Here is a 19,531-nt window from a genome sequence, read left to right as displayed (position 1 = left end):
AAAATGACAACTTCCACCGAAGTTAATGAACTTTGACCGTGTAGGATTTTGCACAAACAAAATAAGCACATTTACATAATAATGCTAATTGAACAAAGCATATGGATCAACACAATCCACATGACAGTTTTCTGCAAATCGTGATAAGAAGATCTTAGGATAGAGAGACAGACGGACAAACCCTCTGAGACGGAGGCCTATTACTTCAGTCAACTTTTCAGCTACAGTATACTAAGTGCTATTCACCCACCAAAATCCTCTAGAAAGGCTTGTGCTACACAACAAAATGATATAAATAATCAAGAAAGTAAATGGTAAGTCTAAAAAATCCTGATGATGATGGCGATGGTGGATGCAAGAAACACAAATTCAAGGAGCATAGCACATTACTAAAATGTCGTTGAAGGAGTCTAGTTTTTATCTACCCTGAGGGAGCTGTATCTAGAATTAGCTCTGAGAAAATATCAGATTTAAATATTTCAAAGCAATGCAGGGCAATGAAGTGCATATGATACTGCAGATACTACAGCTTATATCCTTTATCAGCCATCTTTAGTGTTTGTTTTTTTCTTCCTACGGCACACTAAACTGTGCTCATGACAACTGTAAAATACAGCCAGCTAGGATGAACACAAAGTCAACTCATCCATACAACTGGAACAAAATATAATTCATGGACATATTTCATACAGACACAATGATGGTTTAACTGGTTGGTACTTTTCATCTATTTACATCGAAACTTAATAAAGAAGCCGGTCTGCCACTAAAGCGGCACATGACTGAAGAGATACGAGACTGACTCGCCGTTGTGCGTCCTGCGGATGGCTTCGGCAAGCATCATTGAAATGTCGATGACCTGTGAGGAAAGAGAGAAGGTCAAACAGGTGTGAATTGAAGAATATCTCGGTCAAGGGGGCATTGAATGTATGTTTTCAATGGCAAAAAGTGGAACAAATACTTGATATTTTCCCCCAACACAACAAAGCATGAGCATCAAAAAATCTCTTGACATTACCATATGAACAGAGTTTACTCAAAGGCAATAGGCATATTTTAACCAAGGTCTCACTCATTCCATAGCATATGTTATGAGAGCAAATCTGGCCAGAATGAAGAATTCTTTCAGCAATTACATGTAGCAATCAGAAAGCATGATTCTCGCCATTACCATGACACCTGCTACTGCAGCAAGGCTGGCTATGACAGCAATGTTATGTGAAGTGAAATGGAATGGAACATAGAACTGTAATTCTCTATACCACCATACATAGCAGGAAGATTAAACAGGCTACATGCTAACATCAATGACTCCATCACTGTGAAAAGGTATAAAAACCTTAAACCACAACAAATTTACACGGAATAAATCATCTTCTTTCTTGAACGGGCAAAGGACCGACTTATTGAGCAATATTTCAACATTTATTCTAAATGCAGAGACTCCAACCCTAAGCACCTTCTGATCGGGAGATTCTCCCGCCTGAGACCCCTAGCAAACGGGAGACTCCAACTTGATGTGCGCGAAGCGCACATCACGAGCACGAAGTTTCTTGCGGTCTAGGGTTCTAGATGCTCTCTCGTGCTATCGAAGGCTTATTTTTCAACATACAATGAAATTAGGTAAGAAATCATTTCAAGCGGGAGAAATTAAATCTCAAGTGGAAGAATGGGAGATTCTGCAAAAATGGGCTTTCGGTGGGAGATCTCCCGTCGAACTCGGGAGAGTTGGAGTCTCTGGAAATGGGACATAAAACAAAGAAGCTTGCTTGGTTACAGCCCAAGACTGAAACCGTATCCCTACAACACTCACTGCAATCTTGCTGCTCTGTTTACACTTGTCTTCCTGGGGAATGGTATTCGTGACGACGACCTTCTCAAAGCAGGCGTTGTTGATGCGCGAGATGGCAGGGCCTGAAAAGATGCCGTGGGTCAGGATTGCATACACCTTGATGGCACCGGCGTCCTTTAACCTGGAGGGCAAAGCAAAGGTGGAGATGCTTGGTTACCCTTTAAACAGAGATATGTCACATTCAAATTTTCCACACAGGGCTGTGCATCACAAACTACCCAAAAGTCACATGAATCAATTTCATGATAGGCACAGAAATTAAACCATAATATCATATGTATTTTAAATAAAGGTGCTCCCATGTATAAGGCGCAATCCTAACTTGGACTAAAAAAAAAAATAGAATATTTGACCCATTCATAATTGTGCTTCCTACAAAAAGTCAATTCTTTAATCTTAAAGAATACATAACAAGGCAAGCGCCAAAATGTGTCTCGTCCAGTCGCGTAGAAGAAATTAATGTTTTTCTAACTCCTGGAAGTTCATTGACCCTGCCCATGACCTTTGACCTTGTGGTGACCTTCAACTCCCCGAGGGACATTTACCAGCCAAGTCTGGTTACAAACGGACATAGGGATCTAAAGTTATGAGCCATAATCGAAACGCGCTGTAAAAACTTAACATTGGGCCCTAAAAGTTTGTTGACCCCTGTCTGTGACCTTTGACCTTGTGATGAACTTCAACTCCCCAAGGGACATCTACCATCCAAGTTTGGTCACAAACGGACATAAGGATCAAAAGTTATGAGCCGTAATCAAAAAGCGCCGTAAAAACTTAACATTGGGCCCGAAACGTTTGTTGACCCCTGTCTGTGACCTTGACCTTGTGGTGACCTTCAACTCCCCAAGGGACATCTACCATCCAAGTTTGGTCACAAACGGACATATACATCAAAAGTTATGAGCCATAATCGAAACGCGTCGTAAAAACTTGACATTGGGCCCAAAAGTTCATTGACTCCTGCCTGTGACCTTTGACCTTGAGATGACCTTCATGTTTGGTTAAATGTGTAACTTTGTATAACCACTCTTCCCTCCAAGTTTGATTGACATTGAAGTCTTCAGTAGAGAGTTATTCAAGTTTTTGTAGCGTTACAGACGGACAGACAGACAGACGCCGCAGGCAATCCCTTAGTCTCCCCTCACCTCTGGTGGGCTCGACAAAAACATGTTGGCAGCTGGCAGTTTGTCATTTCACACTTTCAGCGTACAGTTTTTCGGGGTTTTTTTTCTATTTGTTTGTCTGTTTGCTTGTTTGTTTGTTTGTTTTTTGCCTGCTTGCCTACAACTGCTGGAAATAGATAGCTGAGTTTTTCTTACTGCCTGCCCTTAGCAGCTTGTAAACATCACATTTGTGACTGGCGACGACGGTTTCAGGCAAAAGTCGGGAATTTTGAAGATTCATTTTTTCACTGAATCACATTGCCCATTTCCTAAGCTTTGCATTGATACAAAACACTTGTATTCTTCGTTACCATAAGTGGGCAAAGAAAGAGAAATAAAATGCACTTTTTAAGTTGTTAGCCTGACAAAATTGCGAGAAAACAGGATTTGAAGATTCACCTCTTTCTCAAAAACAATGTCCGAGCGGCGATGCAAGGGGAGAATCACCCATCCGTACGATGGTGCCAATCAATGTTAAGCTCCGCCTCTAGCAACCACATCGCCTTCTGATTGGCTCACTGAGAGAGTTAAATTTCCCGGGCGCCTTCCTCGAAGCTCAGCGTATGGAGCCGAAAAACAATGCGTTTCGCTCGGGTTTGTTTACTTTACGTCTTTCAAGATGGCGAATACAATAACTGCACGTATGGTGTACATGTACATGTGTATGGTGCACGCATTACGCAATGGCATCCACACGCCATGACCATGTGCATGTAACAGGAGCGGTGGCGAATCCACACATTTACAAATCACGTTTTTATTGTGGTTGATTTGTCTTTATCATTGGCGACCCTTTTGAAGGCAGAAAATTGCTAGTGCTGGCAAGGGTCACGCTTCCTGTTTGTTTTGATTTTACAAGACATGCATATGTTGCTTGTTCGGTGGTGCTACGGGTAATTAGATTAAAACAAACAAACAAACAAACAAACAAACAAACACAACTCGTTAGTTTGGTGCGATCTTGACGTGAAGTATTTGAATATAATTAGTCATATGTGACCGCTCCTTTCCATATACCTTCCATTGAGTCAGTCTGCTGTCATAATTTTTACTACATGTACAAGTAGACAAATTTGAGAATATCTAGTTTTCTTTTCACACGATTATGTCATGCTACATGATTTTTGTTTCACTTCCGTTGTCGAACATTGCGGTAGAATAGTTTGGATAGAAAGCCAAACGAAGAGCACGCACTACAGAGCGAGCGTATATAAAGCACTATAGCAAGAACAATGGAGCATGTAATCGTGCACGAGTGGACAAAGCATTCCCCAAACGCTGCAACTGGTGTCTCCAAAAGCCGAATTATGTAAATGTATGCGACGCACCAGCCAATCACATGCAAGACCCTGCGCCATAGCAACACTGGGGATATCGGCGCGGCGTTCGAAAGAAGCTCGAAATTGACGAGTGCGATCCAACATAGGGTGCTTAAAATTCCATTTTCGATAGGAAAAACTTAGTCATATGCTATGAAATTTAGCGTAGATATAGAAAACATATCAAAGATTCGATTTTTGCAAAAAACCTAAATCGACAAAGATAATGGTCAAAATCTTTGTACCCCGCCTACGAGGGAATTTGCTCTTGCGACTTTTGCCTGAAACCGTTGTCGCGAGTCACATTTGCTCACAGCCTGCCTCACAGAAAAAGGCTCATAAGTACTGGACTCCATTCACCACACTCTTTTCACTCACAAATTTCACAGGAGCTGAACACTGGGACCAGACCAGCAGGTTGGGAACTTGTTGTGCTTGAATAATGTGAAAGTGGATATTTTAGCGCTAGCAATTTTTTTTTTTTGTGCTCAGCCGAGTAAAATGAATTTCAGGTGTTTTTAATTTTGTGAACTTAAAACATCAATTAGTGGAACATTACAACAAGAAAACATATTCGTGTGCTTTTATTTTTGCACTAGTTTCTGGTTGCCCGTAATTAGCAAAAGATTTCACTTTTATAGTATAAGACACATCCAAGATTTTTGGTATTTACCAACCTGGAGAAAAGTGTGTTAGCACTCACATGACTTCACACCACAGGGTTTGGCCAATTCTGTTGAGTTCTAAGTTGAGGTATTTACTGATGAAACAGTCGCCCTCACATTTAATTCTGTAGAGTGAATGAATTGCTTTTAGCAGTTTTGTGCTAGAAGTAGGTTTTCTCCAATCTGATGTCTGCTGCGGTTGCTACTGTTTGTCTTTCTCACAGCCATGACTAATTCTGCAGTAGAGGTGCTCACATAAAACATGGTTACAACAAATCTTGTTGCAACAAAATAAAAATTCAGGTCCCAAAACTGTTATCACTAAAGTCTATGGTGTGTTATTCCATTCCACTATAACAAATTTTGATAGAACGGAAGAATACTGCCAGTCCCTAAGACAATCCCAAAGGTGACTGTGATGCAGTCACCTGTATCACAATGCATACTCTGCTGTAGTGTGTATGTGTGTGTGTGTGTGTTTAGGCTGTGGTATCCTTCAATAGGTCCAAATGATATCGTTAAGGCTCACTTAGTACATGGTTTCAAATCAAAATGAGGGGGAAGAAAAAATAAAAGGAACATTATCATCACACTGTGCGGTGCTTGCAATGGGAAGATACTCCTGCTATTCCCAATAGACATATCTGTCACAGCTTACTTCTCGGCTGCGTGACAGATTGTGCCACAGGTGTCTGCCATGTCATCGACCAGGATGGCCACGCGGTCCTTGACGTCGCCGACAAGGACCATGGAGGCGACTTCGTTGGCCTTCTTGCGCTCCTTGTGGATGAGGGCAAACTCCACGTTGAGTCTGTCTGCGATGGATGTCACCCTAGTGGAGTCAAGCAAAAAGAAGATTGTCAAGAAAAAGAAGATTGTCTCTATCTTAACAGTGCTTTTGATCTTTGGAACATTGTCTTGGGGCCCTGCTTCTGACAAAAGCAGGGTCAAAGACAAACACCCCCCCCCCCCCTGCTCCTGAGGGCCTCAATGTAGAATGCAAACATAAATTCAAATTTGATTCCTTCTACACACTATCCAGGTAACTGACTCTTCTCAAGCAGATATTTTCTAAAAGAGGTACAAGTGTTAAACTTGACAATTTGCTCTTCCCCAAAATGTATTTATCTTCTTGTGTCATTTTAATGAACCCAGGGAGATGTTTATAATTTACTAAACACAATTAAACATGATGGATAAATGTATAGTGTGAATAAACATGTGTCCATGAATTTATGAACATGTTTCATCAGATAAGACTCTGACTGAGGAATTCTGAGGTGGATGAAATACCAAGATTTTCTTTTTTTCTATTGACAGATAGCTGAAAATGCTCTCACTGGTTTTTATGGGTGAGATGTCAGACTAGGAGATAAGCCTACTTATGAAATGGAGGGCTTGGGGGCAAAATATCTACCGGTAATCAAACTTCATCACCATTTGAATCAATGGACAAGACTTGTTCTATGGTCTCTGGAGATACCTTAACTTCTTCTTTTACCTTTTTGCACCACCTGCATCCGGTGAGACGATGATACTGTTCCCCCACTCCGGGATGTTCTCCTTAATCCATTTCAGAACTGCCGGTTCTGCGTACAGATTGTCCACGGGGATGTCAAAGAACCCCTGGAGTGATAAAAACGAGACAGACCAGCAAAGTGTAAGAGCATGGGAACCTTCAAAGAACTGTACACCATTGGCTCCCTTCACAGAAGATGCCAGCACTGCGTAGCCGAATCAAGGACATTATCTTTTAGTGATCGTGAATTCTGTAATCTCATTGGTCAATTAACCACTTAATATATCCCGTATTACGTGGATATGACGTCATGATACTGTATTACACAGCCAGCTGCGCGTGTACCAAAGACGCTTATAGGAAATTGCGCGCTAATCCTGTACAAAACAAATGGACAGCGCACGGTCCTCAAGCGTATTGCGCACATAACCTGAGACCACTAGACGCTTGATAAACAACAGCAACTTATATCTATCTGGCTACTGCACTGCAGTATCTTATGGCGTGTACGTACATGCGCGCATCGCATGCAGTAATCAGCTCGCGAGACGTAACGTATAGGCCTAAGTCAACATGGTCATGGCTGACAGCCGGCGATTTCAACATCACTCACGAGGGGAAATCAGCGAGAAGAAGGTTAGCACTTACACTAAAAGATAAAATCGTCACCCCCTGCTTGTTCTTACGAAATACGGGAAATATCTACGGTCTGGTGCCATATTCCATTCGGCCTTCGGCCTCATGGAATATGGCACCAGACCGTAAATATTTGCCCGTATTTCGTGAACAAGCAGGGGATAACTAATAATATTACAGGAATCAAAGATGGGTATTAAAAACATTGCCTAAAAGAGTGACATGAATCAAAACCTCCCTGCTTACATTCAAATTATGATAGCTGTGTTACCAAGTAATTTCCGAAGGATGTGGTCTTCAGAATATAAATGGAAAACATAAAATATGCACTCTTATGTATTAAAATGCTGATCCTTTCAGTGAGGGAACTCCTAATATTCTACCATTTAATGGAGCACTGTTTTCTTCTTCCTTACATATTAAACTTTAGTGCTTTTTTAACCTCATTCAGAAACTTGTGGCTCCTTTCAATCTTGCCTAACATAAACAAACACACATAAACAAACAAAAAAGACACACACAAACATACACACACACACACACACACACAAAGTCATTTGAAGAGGGAGCTAAAGAGAGAAAAGTTGTTACCATGTATGCAAAATATGAGTCTTTTTTTCTTCACTAAATGAAATGAACAACACGTGAGAATGAAGCATCACACGACGATGGGCACGACACTGCAGGCCACACTGTGTAGTCCCACAAACTGTGTCCCACTGCCAGTTGGCGAGTATTTACTCTTTACTGCGGCAAGCAGAAGCCTTCTATCTGGAATATGTCAGAAAATAGCCATCATAACCACGGAAATTGAATTTCCCGCCTCTTGTGTCTAGTTTTTGTGTCTAGTTTTGTCATTATTTTGAGACATTCTTGAGGGACGAGTAGTGTTTTCAAGTCAAAATGTGACCTAATTAAGAAGGGCTGTAGTCCCACTGTGTAGCGAAAAGAACACATTAGGCGCATTTCACATACATCTTTACTGCACTTAGGCAGTGTTCCTGCGGTGTTCCAATCAAAAAGTCAGGCCTGTAATGGCACAGTTGACATGAGGGTCATACTGTATTGACTCAATCCTGGCCTGGGACACTATTAAGGAAGTTTGGCATCGCAATTAATCTGATACTATCAGTAACCAGTCAAAGTGTCATTTAGCCTTCTTTAACACTTTAACAAACTCCATCAAAAGCATCTTGTTAAAGCAGCTTATCAGGAAGCGTACTCAATGTATACTGGGAGAAACTGTCATTTTATTTTCCCTCAGACACTGGGCCTCATTTTAAAAGGACTGACAGTTTTACAATAGCAAGCTGATACTGGTACGTCCAGTGCCCTGTTTTATGAAGAGTTATAATTGATTATAGTTTATTTCTATGGTAAGTCTATGGCAGCCTATATGGTGAAATTTATTATCGATTATATCTTTTGATAAAATGGGGCCCAGGACTATGAAGTCACACCACTGCCCCTGAATTTATAGACAAAATAATAAATCTGAAATCATTTATATTTCGATGAAACCAATGTAAAGCAAATAAAAAAAAATAATAAACACATCTATACAGATGTGAATCACCTCTCGCATTCATTCCTACAGAACAATTTACATTTAGCAGTATAAAGGGAATGTTTATTTTATGTTGACATCTTCTCCAGCACAGCCCTCCACTGAACACCAGTAAGTGTGCATTCATTTTTGAAAATCCATCCCAACCCCTGAAGTGCATAACACGTCACAAAACACAGATCGTGAGCAAATGTACACCAGGTACTTGCAGCATTCAAACATAACATGTGATAATATTGGCAAGCCATGTGACTGCTACATCTAGCTCATGTGCAGACCACCAGCCAAAATGTCTCATAGTCTCTGTACTCTAGACCTTTTCTTTTGTTTTTACTCTCACAAAGTTATCTTCTAGGACAGTTCTCAAACCGATAATCATCTATACATGTACAGTACCATCGTGAAATCCACATTCTTGTCAGAAAGCATTTGCCATTTATTGTGGTACATTGATTCTCTGAAATTTATTCACAAATTGCTCAAAGCAACTAAATCGCCAGACAGAGGTGTGTGGTATAAGGTTGTGTGTGCCCCTCCTTGTGTAGCAAGGGGGAAAATCAGAGAGAAATATTGCCCAGACAGACATCTGCGTGCTCTCTGTTGTTTAAGTGAGGCCAGCTGTCATAAAGGATTGCAGATGTTTAGCAAATACTATATAATGTTTTATCTTTAGCATCCAACATAAAAAAAAGTAAAAAATGCATTTACATTTATTTGTCATCTGATTTTTTTCCTTTTTTTTTATCAACAGAGAACTCCATTTAGCATTGATCTGGTGAGGAGCAATATGGTAGCAATGTACGTTTACTAAAATATTACAAGAAGAGAATTCAAGCGACAAGCTGCCAGATGATCTTGCAATTATGTATAAAATTTAATTTGTGCTTCAGATGAACAGCTCAAGTTCTGATGCAACAGCATAGAATAATAGAAGGCATATTTGTACTTTGTTCAAAACACTTCTAGCTCTAGGCAGTGCAGGTCGAAAGAATAAAGCATGATGCAATATCACATAGATCAAATCAATACCAGCTAGTTCTACTCCAGTTGGAGAAAAGTTTGCAGTAGTCAAATGGCATACAATTTACATACATTCAAAGAAGGGAATGATATTTTCAGCGCAAATTGAAACAATTTTGTGTGTGTGTGTGTGGGTGGGTGCAATAAAATGCTAAAACTGCTCTTGAAAGCGAAATTTCCTGACAACTATGATATGTGCCTGAGGAAAGCAGCATGGATTAAAATTTGGTTTCACACTGCACACATGAGGTGCAAAGGCTGTGCTGTGCATGCTGTTAGATTGTTATCGATGGTGCAAAAATGAATACAACAAAAAAATGCAGGTGAAGGAATGTGCCATTGGCAACATAGTCTAACTAACCTATCAAGTAAGGCTAGAAGATAATAGATGACTTTAATTGTCGGAAAAAAACCTCCAGCAATGTTCAGATTTCAAGGTCTGATTTGCCATTTGGGGGAGGCTTTAAGATTACATACTGCAAAACATACCACATAACAACTGTAGATACTGCATATGCCATACATTTAGTGAGTCTAAGTTTTTTGCGAATCTGGACATCCCAACAATTTTGCAAGTGGTTAAGTTTGCGATCATGGAGTACAGTAATGAACAGAGAAATTATGTATGTGTGCATGGTGCAGTCATGTTGGGATCAGAGTTAATATTTTACTGCGTTGCTAACTTTGCGATTAGTACCCAGCTCAAGAAATTCACCAAAATAAAACCTTGTGAAATATACATTGTATGGTGTACACTGTAATCTACACTGTAGATTGGCTCTCCAATAACACAAGGTGGACTGCATCCCTCTGCAGAAAGCATTCCTAATGGTTTTCTCCTTGTCCACCTCACTTTAGTTACTGGTATATCTCGTTTGCAGGGCCATTAGATATTCCACTTGTGTTTCCCCATTTAGCCACAGTAAAACACAGGTAACAAGCTTCATTTGGACCCAAGTATCTTGTGAGTGATGCAGCACAGAGTATGGCATTTGTCTAGCTTGTCAGCCTTCAGTGTGCAGTTCTGCGAACACTCACAGCCCACACTGGTACTGTACAAGTGGATATTTTCGCGCAACTAATTTTTTGCGCTTAGCGGGGTCAAAAGAGTTTGGTGTGTTTTTAATTCCGCAGAATCAAGACATCACGCACAGGAACATATGGCAAGCAAAAATATTTGCGCGCTGTTATTTTCGCGGTAGTTTCTGGTTGCACGAAATGCGCGAAAATTTCAACACCGTGAAAATTTCCACTTTTACAGTATTCTGTTTCTTGCATCTACACGTACTAGCGTGACATTATGGGAATATTAAAAAGTTTATGTGTATCAAATGTAAAATGGTGCTTAAAGCAGTAAACACTACAGGAATATATGTATAAGAATAGGAAAGCCGAAACAAGCCTCTTGGAACAAGTATGCAGAATAGTCAAATTAGATAGCATTGGCTGCATGGAATTGACTAATGGAAATGAAGGATTTTTCAATATTTCAAAAACAAACATAACCAACAATAAGTTGCAATGTGACTGCAAATGAGAAATTTGATGGAAATAATTGATACTTGACAAATGAAGCAAGTTCTATCTGAAGGTGAGAGGAGATGTTACTTGGGTTAAAAACAAGCACAATATTGTATTTGTTGTTGACGGCAAAAAGCACATCCATTTCTACATCCAGGCTCCTTTCTTTCTTTGTTCATTCTTTATCCCAGTCTTTTCCCTCTCTTATTAATGCCCTGTCCTCCTGTCCCTGTCTTGCTGCACTCTTACCAATGCCTTGTCCCTCTCTTGCCCTGTCTTGTCCCTCTCTTACCAATGCCTTGTCCCTGCCTTCCCCTGTCTGGTCCCTCTCTTACCAATGCCTTGTCCCTCTCTTGCCCTGTCTTGTCCCTCTCTTACCAATGCCCTGTCCCTGCCTTCCCCTGTCTTGCCCCACTCTTACCAATGCCTTGTCCCTCTCTTGCCCCTGTCTTGTCCCTCTCTTACCAATGCCTTGTCCCTGCCTTCCCCTGTCTTGTCCCCCTCTTACCAATGCCTTGTCCCTCTCTTGCCCCTGTCTTGTCCCTCTCTTACCAATGCCTTGTCCCTGCCTTCCCCTGTCTTGTCCCTCTCTTATCAATGCCCTGTCCTCCTCCTGTCCCTGTCTTGTCCCACTCTTACCAATGCCTTGTCCCTCTCTTGCCCAGTCTTGTCCCTCTCCTGTCCCTGCCTTTTCCCTCTCTTGTCAATGCCTGCCATTCTTCTGTCCCTGTCTTGCCCCTTTCTAGTCAATCCACTGTCCCTCTACAGTCAACATTCTTGTATCTCACCTGTTAGTTTAATGGAACCTCCCTGTCACGGGTCCTTTCCCGGTCCCTGTTGCTGTTCCCGATCCTGGTCTTCTCCATCATATGTCCTTGTCCCTACACCCCATACCTGTCCGTAATCCTTATTGTTGCCCCTCCCTGTCCCTGGCTCAAGCTTTCCCTCCCCCCTCTTTCAATCTCACCTGGATTTGTGATGCGTGAAGGTCCATCGTGATGATGTGGTCAGCTCCAGCCACTGACAGCATGTTGGCCACCAGCTTGGCTGAGATTGGTGCCCGGCTCTGATTACCAACACAGATTTAGGAGAGTAATAATGAGATCAGAAGAAGGTATAAGTTTCATGTGATGCATCATAAAAACACAAATACTGTAACATAGTTCTGTCAGGATGAGTTCCCCCGTATGTCATCTCTGTACTCAGTTTATATTTATTAACCCCTTTATGATACCACATGATATTAATTTACAATATTTTTTTTTTCCAGATCATTTCCTTTTCACTCTAGCCATTTCAACATTTGCAACACTGGATTGAATGACAAAACTTTGTTCATGTTTTTTTAACTCATATATTTCCAAACCTACAAAATGATAAAAAGATTTGTATATCACATATGAAAAAGGTGAAGGATGAAGGAATTGACATCATCTGTCTTCTATCCAGGGCATAACCCAACAATGCTTTTCATTTTACAAATCTGAGCTGTACTGTTCTACTTAATACTGGTGTTCCTCATGTGAACATGAAGCTATGAAAACAAATCAAAATCATTATCAAATGCTTCAATAAAGTGAAAACTTTCCAATATCCATATGTCACAAATCTTTTGGAAAATGGTTTGCTGGCATGGTGATATCTATCCAAAGTTATCTCTGTGGTGACAGCTTGCTTGTCAAAACTATGTATATTTTAATGTTTCTTAATCAACATAAACTTCATGATATACAGCTCAGTAAGCAACTATCAAAACTGAGCCAACATAATTTCAAACTGTGCCTTTAAGACCTTTCATACATTATATATTGTTATTGTAGCTTGCACAAACGAGGAACTTGCTTCATGTACTTGCGTCACACCTCTGCTATACTGAGACAGAAGGGCTACAGGTAACTAGCATCCCCTTGCACTCTGTCGTCCGAAACAAACACATAAAACCACTCGTACATCACTGTCGCCCTCTGACTATCAGACGACCAATCATGACACCATATTGGTGTCTGTGCATCTACTTCAAAGGCTGACAGACAGTCTTCCGTGTACCTGTCTCAGTGATGATACATTTTTCATCTCTTGGCGTCATCACTCATCATACTTTACTGCTGCCTGTAGACAGAACTCTCTCATTGAAAAACATCTATGATCAGAACACATTCTTTCATCACATGATTCAGCACGCCGTACACCGGGGTACCGTGGTAACCCGGGGTACCGCATTGTATAGCGCCATCTCATGACCATTATTTATAATGCATATCCGAATTCAGATACGTACGCCGATTCTGAATTCGGATACGGCAAAGTCGTCGCAATGAACTAGCACCATAGGTGTTTTTCGAAGTAATTTCTAGCACCACACCGTTTTGTAAACATCATCTACCGTAACTTTTATTTTCAGAAAAAAAAAATCACCGAAAGCCCAGAAAAGTCATCCTAAAATCAACTGTATTTTTTCAAAATTTGATCATGGGGGCTGCCATCTTTATAATCTTCTACGCGTGCGCGAATGGTCGATAATAAGAGATGAAATGCGAAAGAAAAAGGTTCAGAGCAGAAAATAATTATCAGTTGCATGCATTAATTGTTGCATAATCACAAATAAGAAAACATTTTTGTGCATAATAATACTAAAAAATATTTTGACACATTTTTTGGTAAGCCAGGGTACAGCGCTTAAAAAATAAAAAATAAATTCGACAAAATGGCGAATTTTCATTTGGTACCCCAGGGTACCAAATATTGCATCACATAGCCCTGACATAATCAAGGTTACCCAACAGTGAAGATATCTACTGTTTGGAATTCAAGAGGGCAGAGCTGTATTTTGGAAAGTCAAGAGAAGTTCTGACATTGTCCATAATCATTCACGTTTATGAATTTATTACATTTTTTCCCCCAACTTTCAATCTTCGCAACATGTACAAATGTAAGTCAGTTTTCTGTCTAGGAATTCAAGCATGCTTTTGTTCTCGAAAGTTAGAATTCATACTCTGATAGCTTCCAGTAACACATACATTGTACATACAATACATAGTATCAGTTATCTCCATTGTCTGTTCTAGAATTGTACTTCATCACTGCAATCCTACTGTAAAACCCCAAATTTTCATGTTCATGAAATTTTCAAAAAATTTCACAAGAAGCCAAGATTCACCAGAGTTCTTGTCCACGAAAAAGGCCGTCAGCCACAATATGCAAAAATTTCATGCTGCGAATATTTCAGGTTTTAATGTATTTCAAAACCTGCCCACCCAGGGAACTGACCCTAAAATGGATACTTGTGTGCCTCATAACATAGCTTTCAAAGGGAAATGAAAACCAAACTTACATGTGGATTGAGAGAGTGCATTGACATTTCATGTAGCAGAGCATATCAGTGAAAGTTTGAGGAAAATCAGACAATTTGTTCAAAAGTGAATAATTTTTATAGTTTTTGTTGTTAACGGCCATCATGGGATGAGAAGACTAAGTACTACAATCTGTGATGTCATGTATGAAGTAACAATATAAAGAAAGGTTTTAACAATTCTTTTTTTTTTCCTTGAAAAGTATACACACCCTCAACTTATGTTAAGGGTAACATTATTCCCACTGCCTTCTGAAAGAGGTTTAAGTCAGGCGCTCTTTCATTATAAATGCTAGAAGAGTGAAAATATCTTGGAAATAAATATATTTTCCTGTATTTTGACTGATCTGATTGGAATGATGTATTTTGAATTGGAAAAAAAATAAATTGCAACTCAAAGCGACCAACCTTGTCCTTCTTGTCCTGGCGGGCGTAGGGAAAGAGAGGGATGACTGCTGTGACTCGAGAGGAGGAGGCAATCTTGCAGGCGTTGATCATGATCAACATTTCCATCAGGTTGTCGTTGATGTCGCCACAGCCGCTTTGGACGATGTAGACATCCTCCCCGCGTACACTCTCACCAATCTCCACACTGAAAGGTGAAAAGCACAGTAAATACTAATATTTTATCAGTAGTAGTAGCACTCGTGTAAGTTGGTGGCATGACATTAACTCCAACAACAATTGCTCCAGTCTTATTTTCTCCATGGACTTAAGAGTTGGGGTTAGGGTTGTGATAGGGTTTTAGATATTGTTTGATGTGATGGTTAGGGTTACAATTGTATGTTTGTGGGTAGAATTTGTTTGTTTTAGCATGCAGATATTTCATGGGAGCAATTGTCGCAAGAGCAAATGTCATGGAACCATGTTGTGGCTCCAAGTTGTAAGGGGCAAAGGTGTGTATGGTAAAAGCATCTGCACAGACTCCAACCCCAAGCACCTTCTGATCTGGAGATTCTCCAGCCCGAAACCCCTAGAAAACGGCAGACTCCAAGTTGATGTGTGCGAAGCGCAAAGATCCTATAGGTTCTAGATGCTCTCTGGTGCTAACTAAGGCTTATTTTTTCAACATACGATAGCAATAAGTAAGAAATCCTTTCCAACGGGAGACACAGAGCCAGGGCGGGAGAAATTAAATCTCAAGCGGGAGAACAGGAGATTTTGCAAAAATGGGTTTTTCGGCGGGAGATCTCCCGTCGAAAACGGGAGAGTTGAAGTCTCTGCGTCTGCTCCTGTGAGCTGGTTGACTAACATACAGGGTATTAAAAAAAAGATACACATTACTTCTACATGCCTGAATGGGCATTCAAACAAATGCTCCATATCAATTTTTTTTTTCATGTAAGTGCCCATTCAGTTTACTTGCCCAGTGATAATTTTAGTTGCCCAGGTCAAGAAGACAATTGAGTTTGGGACACCTTAGCAGTTTGAATACGCCTTGAAGGCATTTTCAAAAATGCAGAAAGGAAACTAGGAGGTAACAGAAAAGCTACATGTAGGCATGAAATATTTTTGACATGTCAGAGGCGCTGGGGGAGTGAAGCAATTGAGTGTGGGGTGGTGTGCCCCCCCCCCCCACCACCCCCATTGGGAGCTTTAAAGCCTTTTTGAACTATAAATCATGTTGTCATAAATAGGAACCGGTATGCAAATAAATGCATACATGTATGATTCGTTCGAGGAAACCCACCCGGTGTGAAGCTTCCACAGAAAGAAGACTCATGGTGCTCAAGACTAAGAAATAAAGTTGGTGCTTAATGATTCTGCATAAAAATTTTGGTGGTAATGTACAACTGTATCTAAGCTTTCTTGCTGTTTTGTGTCACTGAATGGTGCGTGTGATGTTGACTGTCACCATGTGATCTGGTGCACTCTTAATATAATTTTTGGCTCTGACTTTTTGGCTTCTGATTTTAAAAATGATATTGTCTCAAAAGGTTGTTAGTGTTTGTTTACTTCTTTTTGTGAGGTGTGGAGAAAGGCATGTACAGTACAGTACATGTTGATGTATTACTGTGAGCATTAGAAAGACGTCCAAGGTGTGATTCTTGCACCTGATTTGTGACTCTTGGTATACAAAGGTCTAAAATGTACAGTTTGTAATACATGGAGGTTAGGTTTGGGGACTTTTGTTGTTGTTGCAAAAACATAAGTTAACTAGATATTATTTACAATGTAATTTGACACAAACAATGATTCTTTGATGCAGTTTGTCAATTAAACATATGCAATTCTGAAATTCAACAAAATTTAAGAAAAAACAAGTTGAAGTATTTCATAAGGATTAGATCTAGATTCTATTATACAACAAACCAAATAAGACATTAAAGTAGAAACATTTTTCTTGCAAGCTAAAAAAGTGGTCAGTATGATAAATGAAAACGAACAGACAAACAAGGCAAACAAGGCAAACAACAAGCAATGTCTCGCCTGCATGCAAATTGTATACCGGTACTGCAGTTTGTGATCATAGTGTTTTTCAATGTAAGTTCATTGAACTTTTGACCTCTGACCTTGTCTGACTTTACCAATATTCAGAAGTGACCAGCATCTTTAGGTGATGTACCTGTGCTGTAAGTTTTGTGGTCATAGCTCAAAAAAGTGGAAAGTTACATTGTATCGAGAGCACACAATACATGACGCTTTAAAAATCAGGGAAATTTCATTGACATTTTGACTTTTGAGGTTCGTCAGACTTCACCCATTATATGTGCTGTAAAACAAGGAATGTTCACATGCATTTTAATTTTGCGAATTTCGCAAGCTAATGTAAGATTTGCGAAATTAAATGCACTCGAAAGTTCTTGTCTACACTATATCATGCATTGAATGGCAGTGGCAATTTGCGCAAATTTCATGCCGCAAAAGAGGCCATCGGCTCCAATTCTCGAAAATTTCATTCCGCAAATATATCATGTAATATTTCTATTCGAACTTGACTGGCATCAAGGTTATGTACCTCTGGTGTGGGTTTGGTGGTGATAGCTCAAATCTGTGGAAAGTTATTGAGAGTAGAACCTGTATCTACACCACAGTATTGTGAATACTGTGCTTATGAAGAGAAGTTCATTGACCTTTTGAACTTTGACCTTATTGGAGTGCATCCATACTGTAAACACACAAATTTTCGCGGTGCGCTACTTTTCATGTATTTATTGCTACTTTAGGCTAGTGCAAATTCTAAAACCATTGAACATACAAGTATCTTCACAATTTTCTCTGCACATTTCAAATGGGTCGACAATCGTGCAGCACAAATTCAAGAACCTGCAAATATGTTTTTGAGCCTCTTAACTTAGCGCAAAAAATTAATCACGCAAAAACATGGACATTTCGGATTAGGCTCTACAGTATTTGAACTTGACCGGCATATTTAGGTTATGTAAATTAGTTCTACCTATGGACTGTGAGTTTGGTGGTCGTAGGTTGATGCATTTTAAGCCATTAGCGAACATACTACATTACAGGGACACAGACAGAGACCAGTGTATGTGGGGTATTAATAACATTTATGGGGTTGACATGCATGCTCCCTGATGAAGTGCCAAACTAAATTACAACAGGTTAAATTTCAACAAATCCATGTCCTGCATGAAAATCACTCAAACTTGATAATCTCTAATGAACTTCCTTCTCTTGTTGGTGTACGTTTATAGTCAATGAAACATTTACTAACAATTTCTACAATAAACATGACCATGAAAACTGACATGACCATGAAGTGATGAATATTGCCATGAAAGACTAATACAAGTTGGAGTCAGCTGATGATTGATGCATGATCAGTGATGATGGGGATAGTCACTCAACTCAAGCTCAACAAACATGGTTCATGACGGAGATAGAATAAGAAGTAGAATGTATCACTATCAGTATCAGAATAAGCTTACCAAGCTTGATGGATTTACATAGATCTAACTACGGTACAAGAAAGTTGAAAATAAAACATTGGCAAACCTGAAGAACTTACCAAGTTTCCTGATTGCTGAATTTCTTTGTGACAACTTTGCCAAGGTCGTAGCCCAAACGACTTGCAATTTTCTGGGCCAAATCCTGGTGAGAAGAACCACTAAAAACTTTGATGTTCGGCATTTTGGGAGGCTGATGTAACGGCTCTGCACAAATCCCTTCGGAAATGAGAATATCTACCATATGATCGGCGCGGAAAGATAAGAAACTGTCAAATCTCGTCCACCGTTCACAAGTACAAAGAGATGTTTATGATATGATAGCGCCTCTATGTGCAACAACATCGACCATGTGTCGTGTGTGCTCCTCATGCATACAAAGCATACATGCGGCGCCGGCGACGACTCGCTGTGACCTACTATGGCGAATCTGGCACACGCTGAAATAGCGAACCGTCACGTCTCACGGGCGGAGCAGCGCGGGCAAAAGCATGGGGGAAACGCCGGCGATATCAAATTCAAGTTATGTGTGCTGTCGCTGTGTATGTTGGCTTTCGTCGTACGCATGAATGCGTGCCAGAAGCGCGCGTTTTCACGTCAGTGACTCGCGCGAAATCCAGCTTCAAAACTTGATAAAAGTTGTTTTTCTTCTTTAAAAAATTGTTTTATTTTCAATATTATTGAATTTTTTAAAAAATAATAAATAATCTTCATTTATAAATAATTTATACAAATCATAATAGTTAAGATAAAATATTTTTGTCCTTACGCAAAGGGGACCTATAATGATTAATTGTGAATAAGGATGCTCAACTTCGAGCTCGCCCTTTGTGATAAACCAAGATTTCTCCCAGCATGAACTGACAGCCTCGATGTTTCCTATACCACTCGGACAGGATGCACAAGAAGACGGAAGAAGGCCCATACACATGTTTGTGCTCACTCGATTTATTCATAGTCCTTCTCCCTAATCCTGATGCTGTTTCCAGTTAGGAATTTCTGACATGCGAAC

General features: G+C 40.1%; 1 protein-coding gene across 1 annotated transcript; it reads right to left on the bottom strand.

Annotated features, from left to right (window-relative positions):
- Positions 1 to 766: 766 nt before the first annotated feature.
- LOC139712462 (ribose-phosphate pyrophosphokinase 2) lies at positions 767 to 18,940 on the bottom strand. Its single transcript, XM_071624278.1, has 7 exons — positions 18,582 to 18,940; positions 15,020 to 15,203; positions 12,230 to 12,328; positions 6,501 to 6,625; positions 5,658 to 5,831; positions 1,814 to 1,973; positions 767 to 859 (listed from the first exon to the last, which is right to left on the bottom strand). Exons 1-7 carry the CDS (start codon positions 18,761 to 18,763, stop codon positions 767 to 769), a joined length of 1,017 nt encoding a protein of 338 aa, XP_071480379.1. The 5' UTR covers positions 18,764 to 18,940.
- Positions 18,941 to 19,531: the final 591 nt, after the last annotated feature.

This window comes from Diadema antillarum, unplaced genomic scaffold (assembly GCF_040938485.1).
Source record: "Diadema antillarum isolate AM-2024a unplaced genomic scaffold, OU_Dant_1.0 seq00001809_RagTag, whole genome shotgun sequence".
In the NCBI taxonomy this organism is placed as follows: Eukaryota; Metazoa; Echinodermata; class Echinoidea; order Diadematoida; family Diadematidae; genus Diadema; species Diadema antillarum.
The sequence above is the reverse complement of the archived record's forward strand: the minus strand, read 5'-3'. Positions and strand labels throughout refer to the sequence as shown.

Coding starts and splice junctions, on each gene's coding strand:
- LOC139712462 (XM_071624278.1), bottom strand. CDS start 18,763: ATGGTAGATATTCTCATTTCCGAAGGGATTTGTGCAGAGCCGTTACAT. Junction 12,329..15,019: donor GCCAGGACAAGAAGGACAAG/GTTGGTCGCTTT, acceptor GTTGGTAATCAG/AGCCGGGCACCAATCTCAGC. Junction 1,974..5,657: donor ATCTGTCACGCAGCCGAGAA/GTAAGCTGTGAC, acceptor TTTGCCCTCCAG/GTTAAAGGACGCCGGTGCCA.